This window comes from Trachypithecus francoisi, unplaced genomic scaffold (genome assembly GCF_009764315.1).
Source record: "Trachypithecus francoisi isolate TF-2019V2 unplaced genomic scaffold, Tfra_2.0 Lachesis_group3, whole genome shotgun sequence".
NCBI classification, from domain to species: domain Eukaryota; kingdom Metazoa; phylum Chordata; class Mammalia; order Primates; family Cercopithecidae; genus Trachypithecus; species Trachypithecus francoisi.
Genome location: NW_022681468.1, coordinates 146,619,955 through 146,646,462, shown reverse-complemented (window position 1 = coordinate 146,646,462; position 26,508 = coordinate 146,619,955). Strand labels below are relative to the sequence as shown.

Below are 26,508 nucleotides of genomic sequence, written 5' to 3'. Positions count from 1 at the left end.
ATGGTGGCACACACCTATAATCCTAGCAACTCAGGAGGCTGAGGCAGGAGAATCGCTTGAACCCAGGAGACAGGGGTTCCAGAAGGCCAAGATGGGGCCACTGCACTCCAACCTGGGCAACAGAGTAAGACTCTGTGACCAAAAAAAAAAGGGAATAAAAAACAATGTCTCAATGAGTGCCTGTAAAACCAATGAAATCTGAATAATCTCTGGATAGTAAAACAAACAACAAACAATTCCTCAAACTAACATCAAATGTTACCTGACATGAAGGCCAAATAGCCCACTGAACAATAGCAGTAATATATTCTATTTAATAAAACTATATACTAGAGTTTAACTCTCCCTGAGTTCAACCTCCTACATGGCCAGCAGACAGAATTAAAAGAAAGTATCTAGTTAAAGGAAGAAAACAGTTGTGCCTTGCCGGGCGCGGTGGCTCACGCCTGTGATACCAGCACTTTGGGAGGCCGAGGTGGATAGAGCACAAGGTCAGGAGTTCAAGACCAGCCTGGCCAAGATGATGAAACTCTGTCTCTACTAAAAATACAAAAATTAGCCAGGCACAGTGGCAAGCGCCTGTCATCCCAGCGACTCGGAAGGCTGAGCCAGGAGAATCGCTTGAACCCGGGAGGCAGAGGTTGCAGTGAGCTGAGATTGCGCCACTGCATTCTAGCCTGGGTGACACAGCAAGACTCTGTCTCAAAAAAAGAAAAAAGAAAAGAAAAGAAAAAAAGAAAATAGCTGTGCCTCTTACCAACTAATAAAATGGTTCCCAGATCTTAACATATACCAACAAAGGTCCCAGATCTTTAATTCTAGAAAATCTGTCTAACCTCTCTCATTATTAGATGTAAACAAAGTCAGCATATTTTGCCATTCAATATAACAAATAGTCACTAAATGCCAATACTGAGTTGACATTTGTAACTAGTCTATAATGAATCCCACTAAAAAATAAAGGTGCATTTCTTACCAACACGTCTATGACCACACACAGATAGTGACAAAGAACTGAATGAGTAGACATGAAAATATGTGAGAAAACACAGGTAGTTAAACACAGTGTGCTAAACTTCATTTGAGTTTCTAAGGATTTAAAATAATACATACAATCTTTACACATGAGAGAGATTTATCAATCTCTGCTTTACAGAAAAGGAAAGCATGATGGGACTCATTAACTAACCAATGGTCAAACATCAAACCTACGGTTGGGGAAAGCTTTAGAAAGCAGGAAGTCTAATTTCTAACCCTGTTCTTCTATCTCTGGCAATAAAAAGATGAAGAAAAACAAAGTGTTGCACAGGAAAGGGGGAGGGGGTAGAGAGTCAAGATAATTTTTCTATAGAAAGAAATGTGGGGTCGGGGACAACGGCCCATACCTGTAATCCCAGCACTTTGGGAGGCCAAAGAAGGAGAATCACTTAAGCCTAGGAGTTCAAGACAAGTCTGGGAAACACAGTGGGACCTTGTCCCTCCAAAAAATAAACAAAATTAGCCAGGCTTGTTGGTTCACGCCTGTAGAACCAACTACACGGGAGGCTGAGGCAGGAGGATCACTTGAGCCTGGGAGGCAGAGGCTGCAGTGAAACAAAATCATGCCACTGCATTCCAGCATAGGTGACAAAGTGAGACCCTGTCTCAAAAAAAAAAGAAAGAAAGAAATTTGCCACACAGACTCAGAGTATATGTTACCTCAGTTACTTTTCTTTCTACTTCTGTTCCATCCACATAATACACATCTGTAATGACACGAGTGACAAGTGTGCGTACTTCCCGGATTGTTCTCATGTGACGATGTAAGACATGACCATGTGGAGGCTGAGGCATATCAAACTCTTCTTCTCCCTGTGACAGAAGATACAGAACATGAGCACAGGTCTCACTGCAAGCTGTCAAAATCACAAATCTTATGCTTCATGATGAGAACTGTTCAGAGGTTCCATGAATCTAGTGTGACAGAATCTTCCAACTGTTTTGTTTTATCCACCTATAGATAAGACCAGGGATGGATCAGTTGTATAGCCAGAGGCTAAGAGAAGTTTGTATGAGCATGACCTAAAATGACCTATTTTTGTCTAAATCAAAATCATTACACCTAGTACTTATATCTACGGACATTCAGGTGAAACTTTGACCCCTAAAAGTTCATTATTTTTAAACCATATTTCTCCTAATTCTGATGCTACCTTGCAAATGAGTAAACAAGTTTACATTTAAATCAACAGCTCTTTAGATAAAAGGAATGCACTCTTTAATCTTTTACATAAAACCAGAATGATGTATCTGTTAATCTCAGTTTATGTGTTCTTCCTGTATTAAAGTAAAAACCACAGTTCATTACCTAAAACAATGTACCCTGGGCCAGGCGCGGTGGCTCACGCCTGTAATCCCAGCACTTTGGGAGGCCGAGACGGGCGGATCACGAGGTCAGGAGGTCAAGACCATCCTGACTTAACACGGTGAAACCCCATCTCTACTAAAAATACAAAACTTAGCTGGGCACGGTGGCGGGTGCCTGTAGTCCCAGCTACACAGGAGGCTGAGGCAGGAGAATGGCGTGAACCCGGGAGGCAGAGCTTGCAGTGAGTGGAGATCGCACCACTGCACTCCAGCCTGGGTGACAGAGCAAGACTCCATCTCAAAAAAAAAAAAAATGTACACTGATCTCTCCTAGAATTAAATATAAAATATTTCATCTATTCCAAAGAACAGATTATGACTAAAGAGTTGAGCTACTGTCCAGAAATGGAAAAATTAGCAAATTAAGATTTTATATCTAGTTCTACTGCAAGAATAATGTAGGGCTAAATAAGACCCTACATTTTTATGATAACTATATTAAATAATATTACTTAGGGGGACTGAGCTTCTTTCATTCAAAAAACATTAGGCAAATATTTATCAAACAACTTAAGGGTGCCAGGTACTATACTAGACAAATAACTCCCGGAAAATTCAGGACAGGTAAAATTCATTCAACACTTCTGAAAAACTTCAAAGGCATTATTTCTTATTTACAAAAATAAAAAACTAATAACTACTGCTATTCAAAAGAATAACTGAGTTAACTAATATAGTATCCAGCTTCATTATTTCTTGTTCATAATTTTCTATTTACAGACAGCCCGAGTTCATACTTTAGTCAGATCTGGATAATTTTTAAAAGATAACTTCTTAGCAAATTAGATCTTAAAGCCTTATTTACCACCTCTAATCATTAGTTAGTTTGAGACTTTCGGCTTTTATTACCTAGGACCTGCCTGTGGCTAATAAAAAGTGCTAGAATTTCAGTCCTGTATTTCTGAAAAAATACATGTTTTCTAATAACAACTGTATCACATTTTTTCACATCTTTATCCTCCCTCCTACACCCCACTGGCTCTGTAATTCTGAAGAGAAAATGCACACTTTCGTCTCTCACCTTATCTCCCCTATGGTAGGCTGATTTTACTTTCAGCATTCAGTATCAAAGTAGCCAAGTCTTTAAAAAGAATTACACATACAAATGCAATAATGGTAATTCTGCATTTTTTTTCCTGACATGTGGTAGTAATTTACCAAAAGCTTTCAGTAATTTCTCGGAATAATCCCCACTCCAGTTTCAACGTGGAAACTGGCAGAGGTGAAATATTTGCTAAAATGGAAATATGTAAATTATGTGAATAGTTATAAGTAATATCAAAGGCATAGAATGCTACTCATCGAATTATTCAAAATAGTTCTTTTTTTTTTTTTTTTTTTTTTTTTTGAGACGGAGTCTCGCTCTGTCGCCCAGGCTGGAGTGCTGTGGCCGGATCTCGGCTCACTGCAAGCTCCGCCTCCCGGGTTCACGCCATTCTCCTGCCTCAGCCTCCCGAGCAGCTGGGACTACAGGCGCCCACCACCTCGCCCGGCTAGTTTTTTGTATTTTTTAGTAGAGACGGGGTTTCACCGTGTTAGCCAGGATGGTCTCGATCTCCTGACCTCGTGATCCACCCGACTCGGCCTCCCAAAGTGCTGGGATTACAGGCTTGAGCCACCGCGCCCGGCCTCAAAATAGTTCTACATACACAACTCTGTCTAATGAATGGTTACAGCACAGGTCAGTCCCACCTCAATCATCAGGGTACCCACGCATGGGAACTATGACAGCCTGAACTTCCTGCCTGCACACACAATGAGACTATTCCCCACTACAGAGAAAGTCTAAAAGGTTTTAGGGCTTTACATATTGCTGAAACGCAGCCAAGAAGCTTCCCTGTATTCTTCCAATTACAACAGCCATATGAATGATCACTGCAAGACAGACACTTAAGCGTGTCTGAGAGAATAAGGAGAAAAGGTAAAGGGGGCAGGTAAAAAGAAAGCTATGCTTACTCTCTTCAAATACTTTTCTGAAAAGAGGTGTCTGTAAAATAAAAAAATTGATGATCTTACCGCCATTAAGGGAAGGAAACAAAATGAAAAAACCACACTTTCCCTTCCACCTGGTTCTATGTCCTTTTTGACATATAAATGAAAATTTCAAGAGTGTCAAAGTAGGCTGCCTATGCTTTTCCACTAGCACTAGCCTATATCCTATCTATAATGAAGCGGATTTTTAAAAAGCACTGACACTTGGAAAACTTGCATACAGCCTTTCTCATTTGCTAACCTCTCTTCAAAAGATGGCACACCAATTTCAATTTCTGTTATTCTATACACCATCTATATATTTTTAGTACGCTAAAATCTGCATAACATAAAATTTAGCACTGTCTTGAACACAATGTTCATATGCCATATGTACCATAGGTGTTCAATAAATAAGAACTGTATATTATGTTTACAAAACAAACAACCTGGACAATCGGAATGAGAGGCACATCAATAACGAAGACTTCCTAAGTAGATACCAAATGAAGATAATCTACCACAGCAACTGAAAAGACAATTTGACCACTACAATATCTCTGATTATCTGAGGGAGATATGTGCCAAGACCCCCAGTGGATGCCTGAAACTGCAGATAATATCAAACCCTATACACTATGTTTCTTCCTATACATACAGACCCATAATATTTATAAAACAGGCACAGAAATAGATTAATAACTAATAATAAGATAAACTATAACAATATACTGTTCACAATTTCATGGACAGATTTGTTCTTACCATAGATTTTAGTAACTTCAGCATATGATTTTTTCTTTCCTTATTAAGACCTTTTACCTTTTCACTTAGAGGAAGCATTTTATGACTTCTCTGGCATATTCAGATTGTCGACATCACTACTCTCAAACTTTGGGGTGAGAGTAAAACAAGGGTTACTTGAGCACAAGCAATGCAATACCATGATAGTTGATCTGATAACCAAGACAGCTACTAAGTCATTAACAGGCAGGGAGCATATATAGCACATGGATATGCTAGAAAAAGGGAGGATTCATATCCTAGCCAGGACTAAGAGGAGCAGCACTTGATTTTATCACATTACTCAGAACAGCACACAATTTGAACCTTATTATTTCTAGAATTTTCCATTTAAAATTTTTGGACTGCAGCTGACCATGGACAACTAAAACCACCAAGAAAAAGAAATCACTGATAAGTGGAGACTACTGTTTACTAGTAACTTCCAAATTTTCTCTGCCATGGATCCCACTCTGCCACTCAATGAAATGTTGTGAACTTCTATGTATTTGTTAACACATACATTTCTACAACTTCTTTTTATCTACTCAATTTTTTTTTTAAGAGACAAAGTCTCACTATGTTGCCCAGTCTAGTCTCAAACTCCTGGGCTCAAGTAATCCTCCCACCTGGGCCTCCAAAAGTGCTGGGATTTCAGGCATGTGCCACCATGCACAGCCACCTACTTAATTTTTACTAGTACCAATACTTCCCCACTCTATTCCCTGGAACCTGGTATTCCTCCAGCCTCACTTTCATCAGCCCCAATCCTTTTCCTCCCATTAGCTTCTAGTTTAGCCTCTCTTCTGCAGTTCCCAGTCACCTGGGGACTTTTCTCCATCTCTCTCTATTCCTGTTACCATTCTTTCTGTTTCATATACTGAAATACACTATTCTTCATGCTGCTTCTTTCCCCTTTACCTTCTACTCTGAATTCCTGAGAACCATGATGAAATAGACTTAAGGGAGAAAAAATCAGATCTGATGGTTAGAGGGGAAGATAAAAAATTATGGAGAAGGAAATGAGTGAATGTAGAAGAGTATTACAGGAGTAAACCCAGGCTGAACCTCTGGCTTTCTCCTCCAGTAAAGACCTACCTAAAAAACTGTAGCAATACTACATTTTCCCTAAAAGACTATCTAATGGCTATAGCTACCCACAATTTCACTACCATATCTATATCTTGGAAAAGTTGTTTTTGTCTTTTAACCACTGTTCTGTCCAAAACGTTCAAGAATTGTCATTAAGTAGACATGCCACAACTTAAATTCTCTGAGAATCCTGAAAGTCAAAAACAGGGCCTCTGACGCACCCTAGTATGTTCTCTCACCTGGCTATGGAGTGACTCTGTATCATCCCCAGAAGCACTGACTGGTTTCTCACCACTCCCCCTCTCAGTCTGAACTGTGGCATCTTGCTTTCCACAGTTCTGGTCCACTGTACTGGTCCCCTGCTCACACACATTCTTTATAGTCTGGGTTGCTGCTGAAACAGTTTCTGGGACCCTCAGGGAACACTCCATGGTTTGGATTCCTATGTTATTTTGGCTGGGCCTTTCAATCAAGGCCTTACTAGGATTTTCCTGATTAGTATTCCGTCCTTCTTTCTGGTCTTCTAGCACATCTGTCACCATTGCCTCTCCTTGAGGACTGGATGGCCCTTGTATGACCATCTTCTGGGAAGCAGGAGAAACAGGCTCCTTGACAGGACTAATGGGCTTCATAGGCTGTTGACTTTGCCTGATTGTATGGTCACCCTCCAATTTTTCTTTCTCCTCTTCTCCTTGAGAACTTGGAAAGTGGAGCAAGTTCCCCCTGAAAATGCAACATATAAAGAAGCCACGTCAATTAAGCAAGTGTATGTGTGAATGTGTGTGTGTGTAGTGGCAAGGGGAGAGCCATATTTTGACAATTTGAGAAATGTAAGGAAGGGAGAAATTCAGGTAGTCAAGCATTATCACCTTGGGAGGCCTCTCATTATAATTTCACTCCTGGAAAAAAAATAATGGTAGATTGGAACAATTCCACCATGATGATAAAAGAGTCATAAAATTTCTTCCCATCACTAGCTATGAACTCTGAAACTTGATGTAGGAAAATGAAGTAAACAAAAAGATGTAAACCCATTACTGAAGTCATAGACAATGAAGGGCAACTTAGAGATCTATTTTGAAAAAATATCAATTAGGTCAAGATGTCTCATCTGGCTTTATGAATGGTTCTAACATTCCTTAACTGACTCCTAACATTCTAGATACTGTTTATCCCCCCTGACCAATATTTTTAGGACAGAAAATCTGATTTATAAAGGATAAAGCTGTAGATAGATTCTAGTTTTGTCAGCTATACTGATATATCTACAACTAAACATTTCAGAATGAATTGTTTCTCAAAGACAGTTCTCAAGATATAGCCAATTTCTTTTCGTAAGTCATCCCATTTGGGTATCAGTGATTTGTTCCTTTTTTCCACAAGCATTTGCTGAATGTCTCCTACAAACCACATACCATGATTTCTGAAGTGACTAGGAGCTTTCTTAAATATCCCTAACAGGCCAGGCGTGGTGGCTTACGCCTGTAATCCCAGCACTTTGGGAGGCCAAGGTGGGCGGATCACGAGGTCAGGAGATCAAGACCATCCTGGCTAACACAGAGAAACCAAGTCTCTACCGAAAATACAAAAAATTAGCTGGGCGTAGTGGTGGGCACCTGTAGTCCCAGCTACTCGGGAGGCTGAGGCAGAAGAATGGCATGAACCCGTGAGGCGGAGCTTGCAGTGAGCCGAGATTGTGCCACTGCACTCCAGCCTGGGTGACAGAGCGAGACTCCGTCTCAAAAAAAAAAATCCCTAACAATTCTCCAGAATAAAAACGTCCAGGTAACTCCAAGTCAACAAAAATTTGACGTTCATGTCTTATCCATTTTTATATTTAAAACACCTAACTCACAGCTTAATATAAAATAGATGCTTAATACATGTACTTTGAACAGAAGACTGAATGTTCTCTGAATCAATTAATTGTAAAATCTACTCAGATTAAACCAACATAATGCAGTTTTAGGCTCCATTACATGTACAACAGCCAGAATAAAGATAAAAGGAATCCATTCTGAACTGACCAAGCTAAGACCACATCTGGACTATCTGTTTCAGTTCTGGGCATGACGGTTTACAAGGAATAAACTGTAGATAAACCCAGAAGGTAACACGAAGGACGATAAGGGGCCTAGAAACCATGTCATATGTTGATTTAAGTATGTGGCCAGAAAAAGAGCTGGGGCTGTCTCCTATTTGACAGAAGCTCTTATCCTTAGGATCTCAGCTTTCCTAGGTAGATACAGTAAAGGAAGCAGGAAGTGCTCTTCAGGGATTGCTCTGCTCTAGATCTTTAAGGAAAAGGAAAAAAGAAGTTTCTGAGGTTTCTATATTGTTTACCTCAGCCTACCAGAACAGGAGCTCAAAGAGGGATTTGGAATAGAGTTCTAACCAAGAAGAGCTTAGTATATATACATTTGGTTGTTACAGTTTGTGTCCTATCCCTCAGAAACCTCAACTGAATGAAAATATATGGTCCAATGAAGAAGAAGTAAGAACATGACCACCAGGAGACACCTACCATGAGTAGCACTTACCTTTTATGAGGTTTATAAATGTTCATATATGTAAGATATTGAGCACGGCAGATAATCAATATTAGATGTATAAGACAATGCAAATAAAGAGACTCAGTTCACCTTCAGTATCAACTAAATATTCATATTTAAATCTTTAAGACATCTAACATACCAATGGCTGAGCAAGAAGGAAAGGATTCAAAAGCCAGAAGAGCCAGGACTCAATTTTAGGAATTCAATTATTGTTGTTTCCTATCCTAAACAAGCTTATAAATTTTATCTCATGCTACAGACTAAATGTCTATGTCCTCTTCACCCCAAGACTCATATATTAAATCCTAACCCCCAAGGTGATGGTATTAAGAGGCAGAGCCCTCATGAATAGTGTTAGTGCCCTTATAAAAGAGACCTCAGAGAGCTCTCTTGCCCCCAGCTGCCATATGAGAACAGCTGTCTATGAACCAGGAAGCAGGCCCTCACCAGACACCAAATCTGCCACTGATTTGATCTAGAACTTCTCAGCCTCCAGAAATGAGAGAAATAAATTATTTTGTTTATAAGTTATCTAGCCTATGGCAGTTTGTTGTAGCAGCCCAAAGAGACTAAGACACCTCAGAAGCTATTTATTCAGGTTAGAACATCTGAATGGAATTTTACTTCTATAGCAATCCAATAAATTATAAGAAGTGCCATACCTCTGTCCCTCTCCATTAGTTCTAGCTATGCAATTCTACTCTGGTCACTATATGCCAGACTTAGAAACTGATGCTAAGAAAGTAAATTTTAGGCTGGGCACAGTGGCTCACGCCAGTAATCCCAGCACTTTGGGAAGCCAAGACAGGTGGATCACCTGAGGTGAGGAGTTCGAGACCTGCCTGGCCAACATGGCAAAACCCCATCTCTACTAAAAATACAAAAAAATTAGCCAGGCATGGTGGCGTACACCTGTAGTCCCAGCTACTTGGGGGGCTGAGGCAGGAGAATCCCTTGAACCTGGGAGGTGGAGGTCGCAGTGAGCCAAGATCGCCCTGCTGCACTTCCAGCCTGGATGACAGACCAAGACTCCATCTCAAAAAAAAAAAAAAAAAAGTAATCCAAATTGAATACATCTCCATATTTAACAAATGTCTAACTATTCTATTCTGAGTGTAGCTGTGTTTATGAGGCATCTGGAATCAAACACAGCTAGATTCCCAGGTCTCTGCTCCACCAAGGTTAAACAGTATCACCAACATCTTGGCACCTCTATTTTAAAATGCTTTAATAAAAAAGCAAGGCAATTCAATGACATCAATAAATTCAGTAACAGATGGGTCATTACTACACCACTTTTAAAATCACATGATTTCAGATCATCTGATTCCCAAGAATATCAACAAGCTCACACTTATTCAGAATGCCCATTTAAAGCATTGACATATTTATTTTAAATATTTATTTCAATAATGAACATAGAAATTTAGAAATTATGCTACCTATTACTTTTTTTTTTTTTTTTTTTTTTTTTTTTTTTTTGAGAATGAGGCCGGGCGCGGTGGCTCAAGCCTGTAATCCCAGCACTTTGGGAGGCCGAGACGGGCGGATCACGAGGTCAGGAGATCGAGACCATCCTGGCTAACATGGTGAAACCCCGTCTCTACTAAAAAAAAAATACAAAAACTAGCTGGGCGAGGTGGCAGGTGCCTGTAGTCCCAGCTACTTGGGAGGCTGAGGCAGGAGAATGGCGTAAACCCGGGAGGCGGAGCTTGCAGTGAGCTGAGATCCGGCCACTGCACTCCAGTCCGGGCGACAGAGTGAGACTCCGCCTCAAAAAAAAAAAAAAAAAAAAAGAATGAGTCTTGCTCTGTCGCCCAGGCTGTAGTGCAGTGGCACCATCTTGGCTCACTGCAACCTCCACCTCCAGGGTTCAAGTGATTCTCATGCCTCAGCCTCCAGAGTACCTGGGACTACAAGTACGGACCACCCCACCTGGCTAATTTTTGTATTTTCAGGAGAGACGGGTTTTTACCATGTTGGCCAGGCTGGTCACTAACTCCTGGCCTCAAGTGATCACCTCTCCTCATCCTCCCAAAGTGCTGGGATGACAGACGTGAGCCACCCCATCCCGTCTTTTTTTTTTTTTTTTTTTTTAAAGATAGAGTCTGGCTTTGTCTCCCAGGCTGGAATGCAGTAGCACACTCTTGGCTCACTATAACCTCCACCTCCTGGGCTCAAGCCATCCTCTCACCTCAGCATCCCAAGTAGCTGAGACTACAGGGATGCACCACTAAACCTGGCTAATTTTGTACTTTTGTAGAGACGAAGTTTCCCCATGATGCCCAGGCTGGTCTCCAACTCTGGAGCTCAGGCCATCCACCCATCTCAGTCTATCAAAGTGCCACCGTGCCTGGCTAAATCATGCTACTTATATCACTATTAGTGATATACCTACTGACAAAACATTATCACATTGTCTAATTAGAAAATCACTGAATTTTAGAGGTAAAAGATACTCATTTCACAATGAAAATACAGGTTCTTTTCCATTGCCATTACTTATTTCTCTACACTAAATATAAGAATCATATATTCCATACAAGATACTCTTTTTTTTTTTTTTTAGACACGGTCTCACTCTATTTCCCAGGCTAATGTGCAGTGGCGAGACCACAGCTCACTGCAGCCTTGACCTCCCAGGTTCAACAGATCATCCCACTTCAGTCTTCCACGTAGCTGGGACCACAAGCGCATACCACCACATCCAGCTTTTTTTTTTTTTTTTCTTTTTTTTCTTGGTAGAAACAGGGTCTCACTATGTCACCCAGGCTCATCTCGAACTCCTGGCCTCAAGTAATCCTCATGCTTTGACCTCCAAGTGCTGGGATTACAGGGGTGAGCCACCGTGGCTGGCCACCTCCTTAATTATTTAAATAGAGAAAAAGGGCCTGTAACTCAAAACTTTTTTCCTGACTCAGAACTGTTCTAAGAGATTATGGAGTAAATAAATTATGGGGCTAAGCACAGTGGCTCGTATCTGTAATTCTAGCACATTGGGAAGACGAGGCAGGAGGATCACTTGAGCCCAGGAGTTTGAGACCAGCCTGGGCAACATACTGAGACCTTGTCTCTACAGAAAGTTTACAAAAAAAAAAAAATTAGCCAGACGTGGCAGCACATGCCTGCAGTCCTAGCTACTCAGGGGGTTGAGGCAGGAGGATTGCTTGAGCAAAACTGCTTGCACAAAAGTTAGTTTGAGGCTGCTGTGAGCTACTACTGCACCACTGCACTTCAGTCTGGGTGACAGAGTGAGATCCTGTCTCTAAAAAGAAAAAGAAATTACGGAAAAATTAATTCCATCAAGTCTGAAAAACTTTAAATTTGGGATGTTAAACATCTCATATTTTGCTCTGTGGGAAGCTAAGGAGAAATAAAAAGTCTGTTAAAAGTAAACATGATTTCCAAAATAAGAAAAACTAATCTAAGAAATGCAGAATTACATAAATTATTTTCATAGGTAGGGCACGGTGGCTTACACTTATATTCCTAACACTTTTGGATGCCAAGGTGGGAGGACTGCTTGATCCCAGGAGTTTGAAACCAGACTGGACAACATAGTGAGAAGCCATCTCTACAAAGAATAGAAAAATTAGCCTGTATGGTGGCACATGCTTGTGGTCCTAGCTAGTTGGGAGGCTGAAGCCCAGGAAGTAAAGGCTTCAGTGAGCCATGTTCACGCCACTTCACTCCAGCCTGGTGACAGAGTGAGACCCTATCTCAAAATAAATAAATACATTTATGAAGACAGTAATTTCAAATGGATACAACTGGCAGATAAAGACAAAAATGTGTATCTATAAAATATTTTTAAAAATTTCTCATGATAGCTCATGAATCCATCCAGAATACATCATAGTCCCACAAGGTATAAAAAAAAAAGGTAAGCTAAGCTTACAAAATAGTAGCAGTACATCTTAGTCTATTTTCTGCTGCTATAACAGAATTCCCACTAGACTGGGAAATTTATAAAGAAAAGAGATTTACAGGATTTGGCTCACGGTTCTGAATGCTGAAAAGTCCAAAGACATGGCACCAGCATCTAGATGGCCAGCTGGTGAGGGCCTTCTAGCTGTAACATAACACGGTGGAAGGCATCACATGGTAAGGGTGCATGCAAGAAGGTGGAAAGGGGGCCAAACAGACCCTTCAGTCTTTTATAATTAACCCATACTCACCGTAACAGCCTTAATGCATTCATATGGGCAGTGCCCCCATGGCCTAATTACCTCTTTTTAGTGTGTGTGTGGTCAACTTCTGTAGCTTTATACCAATACCACTAATTACCTCTCAACACTGTTGCACTAGGGGTTAAGCTTCCAACACATGCCACATTCAAACCATAGCACGCTACATATTAGGATTTGGGCACCAACCATTTTGTGAACCAATGGAGCCCAAAAGATTCTATAAAAATAATGCTTACCTGATGGGTGCAGTGGGGGGATCCTCACTTCCAGCCTCATTCTCTTGCCTGGCTTCACAGATACAGCTAAACACAGACATGGTCTTCTGGGGACTAAGACAATATATTAAAGCAATATATTGTTAGTTTTGAAAAGAAAAGTCCTTTTGGAGAGTATCTTTTTATGCACAGAGGAAATAAAATGCTTTCTCTGCATATCAAACTCCAAATCACCTTACACCAAAATGCAAATTCTCCATATTTGTTTTGAATTAGCATAATTTAAAATTCTCAAGGAAGATTTACTGGAAATAAGGCAGACAGAGAACTGTATTAAATACCATAAAGATGTAATCAGCAAAATCCAGAATGTAGAAAATTATACAAAAATCTGTACCTTCAACAAATAATTTGCAAGCAAGAGGCAAAAAAAAAAAAAAAAGACTGGAGGGGTACTCTATATTTTAAAAGACTTAAAGAGACACAATCAAATGCAATATGTGGACCTTATTTAGATCTTGAGTCAAACTGTAAAACACCGTTTATGAGACAGAGAAATCTGAACACTGAATATTTTATTATATTAAGGAACCACTGTCAATTTTTTAAAGTATGATAATAGTAATACGGTTAAGTTTAAAATAAGAATCCGGCCGGGCGCAGTGGCTCAAGCCTGTGATCCCAGAACTTTGGGAGGCCGAGACGGGCGGATCACGAGGTCAGGAGATTGAGACCATCCTGGCTAACACGGTGAGACGGGCGGATCACGAGGTCAGGAGATCGAGACCATCCTGGCTAACACGGTGAAACCCCGTCTCTACTAAAAAATACAGAAAACTAGCCGGGCGAGGTGGTGGGCGCCTGTAGTCCCAGCTACTCAGGAGGCTGAGGCAGGAGAATGGCGTGAACCCGGGAGGCGGAGCTTGCAGTGAGCTGAGATCCAGCCACTGCACTCCAGCCTGGGCGACAGAGCGAGACTCCGTCTCAAAAAATAAATAAATAAACAAATAAAATAAAATAAGAATCCTTATCTTTTGCAGACAGCACTGAAGTATTTCAGATAAAATTATATAATGCTGAAATTATCTTCAAAATAATTCAGTAGAGAGGGGGGTGCTGGAAATATAAATGAATCAAGACTGGCCATAAGAAATTTTTGCAACTGGATGATGAATACACAGCAGTTCATTATACTACTCTCTCTACTTTCATATATGCTTGAAACCTTCTATAGTAAAATAGAGAAAAAGAAATAAAATGAGAAATAAGGTGATAGCAAGTAATCTGAACAGAGTACAGTTACTAACAACACTTAAAAGCTTCACGTAGGCTGGGCACGGGGGCTTATACCTGTAATCCTACCACTTTGGGAGGCTGAGCCAGGCGGATCACTTGAGCTTCAGGAGTTAGAGACTAGCCTGGGCAACATGAAGAAACCCCATCTCTATTAAAAATACAAAAATTAGCCAGCTTGGTGACAGGTGCCTGTAGTCCCAGCTCCTTGTGGGGTTGAGGCAGATCGCTTGAGCCTGGGAGGTCAAGGCTGCAGTGAACTGTGATCGCATCACTGCACTGCAGCCTGGTTGACAAAGTGAGACCCTGTCTCAAACAAACAAAAAAGCTCCACCTAAATGCCGATGAACCAAGGACCACTTCCAATATTGTGACAGAGCTTACTTTAGATGATCTCTTAGAGTGAACCCAATGGCAAATAAGTCAAAATTTTTTAAAATTCAGATTCTTACCTAGAAAATTTTCTTCACAACAACATCAAAAAATTCATCTCATTCTAAGATCCACCATTCCAACCCTCTGCTCAAAGTTTTTCCTTATTTTCTCCTCTCTACTTCCTACCCTGAGGGTTCTAGAAGCTTTAGCAACATACTCTGTTCCCTCTGTATACGCGTATGTACAGACTAACAACAACTTATTCCTGGCCAAAAATTCTGTTAAAGCCAAATGGACCAGATACACACTCCACTTTCCTCAGCTTCTAAGACTGCATATCATTAAAGGTTCTTCAAATGAAAAAGGACTCTAAGGTACTTATCTTTCAGATTAAATATACAATTGCTCAGAGAGGAACTAATCTCTCTAAGACATAGCTAAGAACAGATCAAAAGACTTTGAAAAAGGTCAGAAACTCACAAGTGAGGAGTTACATTTAGTCCACAGGCCTCTTTTATTTGCTATTTTATTTTTAAAAATCCAGATTTCTTTTTAAAAACAAAGATGTGGCAACAATAAGTTTGCAGTCTCGCGTGACAACTACTGGCTGGAGTTCAGTAGGGCACACCCTTTCACATGGACCATACATTCACTTTGCCATTGTCCTCAACACTCTGTCTTGTACCAGCCACTTTAGTCATTTACAGTACCCGCCTAGCCTCTAATTTAAGAATTCTTGCCGGGCGAGGTGGCTCAAGCCTGTAATCCCAGCACTTTGGGAGGCCGAGACGGGCGGATCACGAGGTCAGGAGATCAAGACCATCCTGGCTAACACGGTGAAACCTCGTCTCTACTAAAAAAAATACAAAAAACTAGCCGGGTGAGGTGGCGGGCGCCTGTAGTCCCAGCTACCTGGAGGCTGAGGCAGGAGAATGGCTTGAACCCGGGAGGCGGAGCTTGCAGTGAGCTGAGATCCAGCCACTGCACTCCAGCCCGGGCGACAGAGCGAGACTCCGTCTCAAAAAAAAAGATTCTTGGTGGGGCATGGTGGCTCACATCTGTAATCCTAGCACTTTGGGAAGTTAAGGCAGGCAGATCACTTGAGCCCAGGAGTTCAAGACTAGCCTGGGCAACATAGTGAAATCCCCATCTCTACAAAAATACAAAAATTAGCCAGATGAGGTGGTGCATGCCTGTAGCCCCAGCTACTCAGGTGGCTGAGGCAGGAGGATCGCTGGAGCTCAGGATGTTGAGGTTGCAGTGAGTCATGATCGCATCACTGTCCTCTAGCCTGGGCAACACAGCAAGATTCTGTCTCAAAAAAGAAAATAAAAAAAAGAATTCTTAGGCCGGGCGCGGTGGCTCAAGCCTGTAATCCCAGAACTTTGGGAGGCCGAGATGGGCGGATCACAAGGTCAGGAGATCGAGACCATCCTGGCTAACACGGTGAAATCCCGTCTCTACTAAAAAATACAAAAATCTAGCCGGGCGAGGTGGCGGGTGCCTGTAGTCCCAGCTACTCTGGAGGCTGAGGCAGGAGAATGGCGGGAACCCGGGAGGCGGAGCTTGCAGTGAGCTGAGATCTGGCCATTGCACTCCAGCCCCGGCGACAGAGTGAGACTCCGTCTCAAAAAAAAAAAAAAAAAAGAATTCTTGCCTATATTTCACCAACTGCTGTTAGTGTTTTCATGCTTGATGACATGCCAGACACAAATGAAACAATTGTACTCTCACAGCCACCAGATGGCAAAGCTTACCAACCAAAACCTCAGTATGGGGTCATACTCGTCCTCAAAGCATTACAACATTCATGACAAAGCAAAAATAACAGCTCAACATAGTAGTTAATTTGGCAGGCAGAAGAGAAAATGACCTGAGGCTGCAGCTGAGTATGCGATTGCAGAAAGAACAAGGTCTGTAGCTATCTCGTTAATCCTTCTTTTTCTCATCAACTGGAACAACAATCCTGAGATTGTGGAGACTATTGTCTCAGCAACAGAAAAAAGTGGGGAGAGGAACTCTCACATGAACAAAAGAAAAGATATTTCAATTATCTTAGTTCTAGGTGTAGAAAAAAGCTTCACTGTACTTAAAAAAGTATTAATTAAAAAGTCTATGATCCCTTCAAAACATTGCTAAAACCTTTATGGAAGAGGCTCATTTTAACTTTCTTATTTTAACTTTTTCCCTTTGTTGATAAACCATCTACCCTCATTAACAGTAGCTGCGTATTAAACTCTAAACAGCATCCAGCTTTGGTTACCTGGCAACAGACTCAGCAACAGCAGTAGATCCATTTTTTCTTTCACCAGTTGCAGGCTCTGAATAAAAAAAAAAACCAAGGAGAGAAACGAAAGAGAAACAGAATTTAGTTAGTATCACACCTAAAACCTTCACTCTGCTCTACTAGTATTCGCAACAAATAACAAAAAGAAATAAAAATAAGTAAAACTAGTAGGTGTAAACAAACAAACATTTCTTGTAATTTTGTTTATTTATTTTTTTGAGACAGTCTCGCTCTATCGCCCAAGCTGGAGTGCAGTGGCATGATCTCAGTTCACTGCAACCTCCGCCTCTTGGGTTCAAGAGATTCTGCTGCCTTAGCCTCCCGAGTAGCTGGGATTACAGGTGCCCACCACCATGCCCGGCTAATTTTTATATTTTTAGTAGAGATGGAGTTTCACTATCTTGACCAGGCTGGTCTCAAACTCTTGACCTCACGTGATCCACCCGCCTCGGCCTCCCAAAGTGCTGGGATTACAGGCATGAGCCACCACGCCTGGCCAGCAGTAACATTCTTAAATGAAAATTAAACTTCTGAATCCCAATTCATCTCTGCCCATATAAGAAGTTAAAAAATAATGTAATAATACAAAATTAAAAACCAAAAAAAATTTTTTAAATTTATATATTAAAAACAAATTAAAAATGAAAGAACTTAATAAACTATGTAGAAAATATTTTAGGTTGATGAACTAATTTTAAATAGTTTTTAGAGCACCCACAAATAGAAGGTACCCAAGTTCTTCCCAAAGTGCTTTAGGACAGATACTTGAAAAATAAAGGGTGGCCAGGCACGGTGGCTCATGCATGTAATCCCAATACTTTGAGAGGCCAAAGCAGGAGGATTGCTTGAGTCCAGGAGTTCAACACCAGGCTGGCTAACATGGCAAAATCCCACCTCTATAATAAATACAAAAATTAACCAGACATGGGTGGTGGCATGCTTATAGTCCCAGCTACTCAGGGGGCTAAAGTGGGAGGGTCGCTTGAGCCTGGGAGATGGAGGTTGCAGTGAGCCGAGATCACCCTGCTGCACTCCAGCTTGGGTGACAGAGAGAAGTCCTGTCTCAAAAAAAAAAAAAAAAAAAGAAACAAAAAGGACATTTTCAAGAATATGCAGCAACAAATTAAAGGTCATACTGAAAAGAATCCCATATTCTTAAAACAACGTCACTAATTTCAAGGGATTAAAATGTGTTCATTTAAAATTTATACCAGCCTTAGAGAAAACAACCCTTAAATGTTTTTAAAATATTTATAAAATATTCATGACCCAACATAATCTAAACAGTCATCGGGGAGGCAGCTGAAGTTCAGTTGGAGCCCTGGCTCTAAAATAGAAATCTGGCTCACACCCTGGCTACTGCACTTAATAGTCGAACCTAGGAGTAAACTACTTTGTCATTTTGAGTCTCAGTTTCCTCCTCTGTAAGATAAAAACACGACAAACCTCAAAAGTTTGTTGTAAGGATGAAATGATGTAAGTAACACTGAATATAGTCCTTGATACTATGCTCCTGGTATTAGGAAAGGTAGTAAAATTTACTGATAACAATCATCCTTAACACTTAGCTAGTTATAATTTCAGATCCAAAGGTAAAGTAAGATTTAAGGCTATCAATACTCTCTCTTTACAAACCCTTTTTAAAATTTTTATTTTTTTTGAGATGAGATCTCACTATGTTGCCCAGGCTGGTCTTGTACTTCTGGGTTTAAGCACACCTCCCACTTCAGCCTCTGGCATTGCTGGGATTATAGGAACGCACCAACCACCATGCCTGGCAATAAGCTCTTATTTATTCCAGAGATGATGATAGTAAGAATGGAACCATGTAATACTTTAACTCAGTCTACTGAGTTGCTAAGATTCAAATCAGTAAGTACCACAACATTTAAGATTTGGAATCAGACTTCCTGGATTTGTGTCCAGGCTACTCCATCTACTAGCTATGTCTAGCGAAGGTGCTCAACCGTCCTGTGCCTCAGTTTCCTCATCTGTAAAAGGAGGATAATAGGATCTAATTCATAGGCTTGTTATAAGATTTAATGAGCTATACATATGAAGTGCCTGGCATACAGTAAGAGCTAAAAATGTATTAGCTAAAATTACCTTTCTCTGGTCTCAGGGAAGAAGAAGTCCTGTTTATCCAACCTATTCTGTGTAGTCTTCAATAGCCTCCCTTCCCAACTTCTTCAGGGCCTTAATCAACTGTTTCCCCCAATTCCCTTGTCTTTAATCTATGCCTCCCTCTTTTGGGTCCTTCCTTAACCCATTTATGCTGGAGGTTGCAAATTTTTTTTGGTGAAAAATCAGACTTTGGCAATGACACTGAGCAGTAAGATATAAATAACTCCCACAAGCTTAGCGTTCCAATAGTGGAACATTACGCATAAGTGGCTTAAAATCTATAAACCTGCTCAGGCCTCTCCTAGCCTAAAAATAACAAATCTTCTCTCAACCCTGCATTTCCCTCTAACTCACCATATTTTCTCTTCTTCTCTCACATAAACTTCTCAAAAGCAGACAGTACATGTGCAGCCTCATCTCCTCTTCCTCATCCTTCCTCAATTACTTTCAGTATAGCTCCCACCCCAACTGCTATACTGAAATGGCTCTTGCTAGAGTCACCAAATGGATCCTAATTCCCAAAGTCAAAGTATATTTTCAGACACATCTTACTAAACTTGCTCCTGTGCCTGACATTATCTTCTTGTAATTCTCCTCTCCATAGGATTCCATGGCTTCATACACCCTCCTAGTTCTCCTTCTCTCTGAACGTTCCTTTATAATCTCATTTATGAGATTTCTTCCTCTTCTAATCCTCCTTAAACAGCTTTTACAAACTACCTGAAATGAAAAAATTATAAGCCTCAGAGTTAGGTCTGACTCAAATTCCAACTCTACCTAGCACCAATTATTGTGACCTTAGACATGGAACTTAAAAACCTCTCTTACTCTGTTTTCTCATCAATAAAATGAAAATGCAGATTACCTACTTGGGAGTACTATTATGGAAATGAGAGGATACAGTATATGTGAAGAGTCATTCTCTATTTTTTTCCTCCCCCTTACTTCCATATTCACCTGGAGCCATGGTTCTGCCTACTCACCCCTCAAATTCATCCCTCATCTCCAGTCACACTACCAATGGACCTCACTTGCTGGTTAAAGACTGGGTAGAATTTACCAGGCAGGAGAACAGAATATGGAAAATGAAAGGAAAGGAACCATCATGCACAAAGGCACAAGGTTTTGAAAGAGTCAGCTGACACTTCTTTTAAAGGCAAATCTGATCATATTACTCCCTTGCCTAAAATTCTTCGGCTTCTCAGCATGATGTAAAAAGCCTTTCAGCATCTGGTCCCTACTTTGCATCCCTCCCTTGTATCTTCTCTTTATTCTAGCCCTACCAAACAACTTCTAATTCATGTGAGAAAGCATCAACATTAATCTGCAATGTGAATCCACAGTCCTAAAGTTTTCTACTCTATTCTGAAGTCTTTCTGAATAGGGAAACCAATTACATAGAAACAGACTTAATAGAAACAAGCTATAACATGGAGATTATAAAAGAGTATCTTTAGCAACATGACAGGCTGATCAAAAGCAAAGAATTAAATCTATGGGTGTAAGACTTTACAAATACATTTATAAATATAAAAGTTTCAATTATTATAACTAGATTATAATCAATACTCCCCATATGATCTGCAGTTACTAATTACCCAAGATTAACATAAAACTTACTTTCCAGGTTGAACTGCAAAGACTCTTCACTCGCCTCAGTCTCAGGACTAACCAGCTTCATTCTTAGACATAATTTATCATCCATGTCTGGGGCAGCCCCAGAATCCCCTTTTTCACTCCCAAGTATGGGATCATGGGTCTCCACCATGCTTTCAGACATGACATCACTGGCTGCTATGGTGCTTTCTGGATAGTTGCTAATACCTGAAAGAAGGGAGGCAGGGAGGAAGAAAAAAAGAACACTAAAATACAAACACAAAAAACAGCAATTCAAGGTCATCAATTTGCCTGTTTGGCTCCACAGCTCTGCAGGATTGAGGAGGTTCCTAGGATAGATTCCTGTCATAAGTATCAACAACTACGAACTAGTATTGACACCTGGTCTTAAGAGGAGCAACAGGATTCAGTTCCACTTCTGCATCTGGACAAAGGATGCTGCATGAGCCCTCAGCCAACCCACATCTGCCAGCATCAGGCATAGGTAGCAGGAGACTCCAGACGGCATGATTGTTACCTCCCAGCACTGACTAGAGAAAACAAATAGGTTAATGTAGAAGACTACTGGCTGCCTCAGGGAAGGAGGATCTAAGTTTTCTTGCCCTGTCAAGCAGCAGACTGATTAGCCCAGGTATTGAATAAATAGTACTTCTACCCTACTTCCTGTTACTTCCTTATAAAACAGCTTTATCACTACTTAGCAGTCAGATTCTACTGCTTTGCAAGTAATAAGAGAAAATCCTTTTAAGTATTCTCTTTCTTTCTTATTTCCCTCCACCCTTTCTTTCCTTCCTCTCTTTACCCCTTATCTCCTAGTAGTAAAAGCACAGAACCAGATTTCATAACCCTATTCTCCCTAAAACAAAAATCAACCTTACCAGCCAGGCCCAACTCCTCAGATCTAAAGTATCACTTGTGTAAAAAATGGTATCTCAGAAATTCTGCCTTAAACATCATTACTTTTTATTCACTCACCAATAGGAGTACTGTGTCTCTTGGGCTCCAATTTTAGGTGCCCAATAAGAGGTGGGGTTGCACCAGTCAACGGTGGGATGATATCACCTTCTTTAGGCAAAGTGAAATGAAATGGTGTTTCTGAAAAAAAAAAAAGAAAAAAGAAAGAAAAAATGATTTAAAAAAAAAACAGAAGTATAAAATAAGCAAAAATAATGAGACCTGCAAGAAATATTTCAATTACTCTTTTCCTTTGCTCCCAAATTCTGTCGCATTCCCACCACCCTCACCAGGCCTCCTGACCAGCTCCCTTCTATTGTCTCTGCTCTCTTCACAGTCAACAACTATAGTACTGACACAAAGTAGACAACTAGAGGACAGGCAAATAAGGAAAGCCCAAAGTCTGCAAGACCTGAGGAATCTGGAGTCAAAAGGAACACAAACATCTGAGCTCCAAGACAGTAAGTCAGGGGATATTCAGCAATACAAATTTGGACAGTTTCAAATCAGAAAAACATAATTTTGTGCAATGCTAACCTATAAGCCTTAATGGTCTGTAGGATTCTCCAAAGCAAAGTCAGAAATTAATACTTACAATGTACAATCTAATCAAAGAGATGACAGAGGATCTCACAGGTTAAAGGACTTCAAGATACTGACTGGTTCTACCATAGAAATCTAAGGGTTTCATGGTTCAGCAGTACTGACCAGCATTTGCTCTAGGCCTAAGTGTAATGTTCATACCTAAATCTCTGCACAACAGTAAATCCCTCATATATAAGCATCACCAGTGTACACATTTTAGTTATTAAATTATTATAAATAGAAAATATTTGTCAAGACATAAAGCTACTTTCTACCTAGGTCTCAGTTTCAAATTTTTGCTAATCAGAACTAGAAAACTGTCAAAAAATCACATTTTCTAAATTCCTAATTTATCTTTTAAGAAAATGATACATTTGAGAGAAAGTAAGAATTGCGCCAGATTGCCCTCTTAAAACTAATGAAAATTTCTTCTTACTTTCCTGGGATGGCTCAAATTAACTATAATCTGGCATACTCAGACACTACTACTTATGAAAGTAGTTTGTTTCTTTCATCTTTTTCCACTCCTATCTTTAATAGCAAGCACCGTGATAATTTTTTCCTTTAAAACAAAACAAAAATCTCTTACATCTACATGTAAGAGAAAATGAATTAGTAATCTGAGGAGATAAAAAGAGAAAAAGAAATGGTCTTTAGAAATACTGGATTAAAGTACATATGCTCAGCTAAAGAAACTGTAAAGAGGGGCCAGGTACCATGGCTCACACCTGTAATCCCAGCACTTTGGGAGGCCAAGGCAGATGGATCACTTGAGGTCAGGAGTTTGAGACCAGCCTGGCCAAAATAAGGAAACCCCGTCTCCACTAAAAATACAAAAATTAGTTGGGCGTAGTGGCAGGTGCCTGTAATCCCAGTTACTCAGGAGGCTGAGGCAGGAGAATAGCTTGAACCTGGGAGGCAGAGGTTGCAGTAAGCCAAGATGGTGCCACCGCACTACAGCCTGGATGACAGGGTGAGACCCTGCCTCAAAACAAAAACAAAAACAAAAACAAAAAACCTGTAAACAGTATGAATGAAGAATCTCAACATTACATCTAACTGGCAAAGACATCCACCATAGTTACAGAAAAAAGAGAAATGGGTCAGGTAGATAAGCATTCATTCTGCGGTAGCCCCTTATAAAGCAAGTTGTTCTAATAAAGAACTTATAAGAGATACAGAAACTTAAAAAACACCTTGCAAAGCCTCATACATTCCAGACTTCTGAAAATGTGCATGAAATCTTTAAGCAGACCTTTCTATGTGACATATTATATTATGCAAATACAATATGCAAGCATTAACTGCTGAAAATATATCCCTGTAACAAGGTTTCCTTTGCACAGTATTACATAAAACTTATGAAAAGTAATTTTAGCACCATTTATCTAACTGCATTACTATAACCTAACGGAAAATTGAGACTTTTACAGGCCCTAGGGACAGCACTGCCACTACTCTCCTCAGGTCTCCAACGCCTCATTCCTGGGTTATTACCATAGCCTATCAATCACTTCCTCCGCCTAAAGTCTCCCACTCTCCCTAATCCCCATTCTCTGCACACTGTAAACAAAGCAGCCTTCCTAGAAAACATGGCTTTGTTAGCTCCTGGTCAAAAAACTCCAAGGTTTTCACTAGAAAACAAATTCCTAACTCTACAGTCAGCATTCAACTAACTAGTAGCAGCCTATATCTCCAGTTTTTCTTTAATTATTCACGTTCATAAAGCTTCTATTCAATGTCCTCCAAACGTTTCCCATTTCTATGCTTTTGTTCCCTCATCTGGAAAACACCACCAATCTGCTCAAATTATTGCCAAATCCTTAAAACTACATTTGCTGTCATATTTTATCCTTTTAGATTTATAGAATTTTCCACATATTCCATTATTTCTCTAACATTTAGCATTTCTACATTATTTAAATTATCAAATCCCTTCTTGTTTTTCCGGATAATCATGGGCTATCATGTTGTATGTCAGCATACCAAACAATGAAGAAGGATACAAATGAGGAAACAAAAGGAAACTGAACACTAATTTTGAAACCACCTGAGTGGGAGTATGTCCTTTAAGGACTTTAGAGAATAACTCCAAAGCAGTATTTTAAACTCTAAATGTTAAGAAGGTCTCTCCTAACTTTCTGTTACAGTTTTAAACCCATTTTTCTTCTTTGTTCTTAAAAGAACTGGTTACGTCTAAGAATTGATTAAAAGCCATCTAGTTAAAAACGTAAGAATTCATATATCAGGTGATATCATGCATGAACAATCTACCCTAAAAGTCTGCCTCTGACATTAATAGCCAATTAAGATGGCATTTTATCAAGTAAGCCAATAACGGTTATAACTAGAGCCTAAAACACATCTAGCTGCCCTGATCATTATTAACTATTACAGACTATTACTTATGGATTTAATTAAAGACTTACTGAACTCATTACAGTTTTTCACATCATCAACCCACCAAATATTTGTTCTGTGTTGAATAAGATTGGGTTTCCAAGCACCATCTTGCTTTTTTCAGGTTTAAGAGGAACTCTCCATAGACAGATACTTGAAGAAGTTTCCAAACTGCTAACAGTGGTAAGTTATCTATAAATGGAGACATTTAAAGTAATTCTCTCTCTCCCTCTCTGTACTCACTCTCTCTTTTCCTTCCAACTCCCTCTCCCCACACCCTCCCCATTCACAATCTCTACTTTGTATTGTTTGAATGTTTTTCAAAATTAGGCACGCATTATTTATGTATGTATTTATTTACTTATTTATTTGAGACAGGGTCTCACTCTGTCACGCAGGCTAAAATGCAGGGGTGCAATCTCAGCTCACTGCAACCTCCGCCTCCCGGGTTCAAGTGATTCTCATGCCTCAGTCTCCTGAGTAGCTGGAATTACATGTGCACACCACCATGCCTGGCCAAGCATCTATCTTTTTAAAAAATCAGTAAATCTATTAACAACAAAAAAGTGCCCTTCTTAGTAGATGAACAAATGCAAAACTCTCCCAATTCATACCTTTCATTCTGTCTTTTCAGACTGAAGAACCATTACTTTTTAGATTACTATCATTTAAATTTGGCCAGGCCCAGTGGCTCATACCTATAATCCCAGCACTTTGGGAGGCCAAGGCAGGTGGATTACTTGAGGCCAGGAGTTCGAGACCAGCCTGGCCAACATGGCAAAATCCTGTCTCTACTAAAAATACAAAAATTAGCCAGGCATGGTGGCACATGCCTGTAATTCCAGCTACTCAGGAGGCTGAGGCACAAGAATCATTTGAACCCGGGAGGCGGAGGTTGCAGTGAGCCGAGATCATGTCACTGCACTCCAGCCTGGGCAACAGAGCAAGACTCTGTTCCAAAAATAAATAAAAATAAAAATAAAGTTAGTCTCTCAACGTTTAGCAACTAAACAACTATATTTTTAAGTATAAAATAATATTTTTCTGTTCTTTTTGCAATGCTCTTCTGAATGATTTATACAATTCTCTAAGTTAAAAACTATTATTCTCGGTTGAGCACGGTGGCTCATACCTGTAATCCTGGCACTCTGGGAGGCCAAGGTGGGTGGATTGCCTGAATCCAAGAATTTGAGATCAGCCTGGGCAACATGGCAAAACCCTGTCTCTACAAAAAATTAGCCAAGCATGCTGGTACACGCCTGTAGTCCCAGCTTCTTGGGGTGGGGGTGCTGAGGTGAGAGGATCACTTGAGCCTGGGAGGTCAAGGCTGTAGTGGGCACTGATGGTGCCACTGCACTCCAGCCTGGGCGACAGAGTGAGATACTGGCTCAAAAACAAAAACAAAAAAAGACAAAAAGCTATTATTCTCCCTTCATGTTCTAATTTATAGTTAAAATTATTTTTATTTCCTTAACTTCTCCTCATAAATACTATTTTCCAACCACTGTCTTCATTGCTTTTTGTTTGCCCAAGAACTAAAATCATGAAATAAACACAAAATCACTAGCATTTTCAATAATCTGGATAGTAATAGTATTAATAAAATAATAAGTTTTACTATGGCAAAAAAACTGACTCTGCCAATTAACAATGTAAACAAG

The 26,508-nt window shown here is 40.1% G+C and overlaps 1 protein-coding gene across 4 annotated transcripts in view; it reads right to left on the bottom strand.

Annotated features, from left to right (window-relative positions):
- Positions 1-26,508, bottom strand: part of TP53BP1 (tumor protein p53 binding protein 1) — a 95,021-nt gene that overhangs the window by 26,757 nt on the left and 41,756 nt on the right. For 3 of the 4 annotated variants that reach the window (XM_033190349.1, XM_033190348.1, XM_033190350.1), the window contains 6 exons: positions 21,884-22,003; positions 20,912-21,115; positions 17,144-17,201; positions 13,234-13,326; positions 6,492-6,975; positions 1,699-1,851 (listed from right to left, as the gene is read on the bottom strand). In XM_033190349.1, coding sequence (XP_033046240.1) covers positions 1,699-1,851; positions 6,492-6,975; positions 13,234-13,326; positions 17,144-17,201; positions 20,912-21,115; positions 21,884-22,003 — 1,112 coding nt within the window. Of the gene's footprint in view, positions 1-1,698; positions 1,852-6,491; positions 6,976-13,233; positions 13,327-17,143; positions 17,202-20,911; positions 21,116-21,289; positions 21,426-21,883; positions 22,004-26,508 lie in introns of those variants that run through there. The other variant, XM_033190351.1, reaches the window with a different exon arrangement.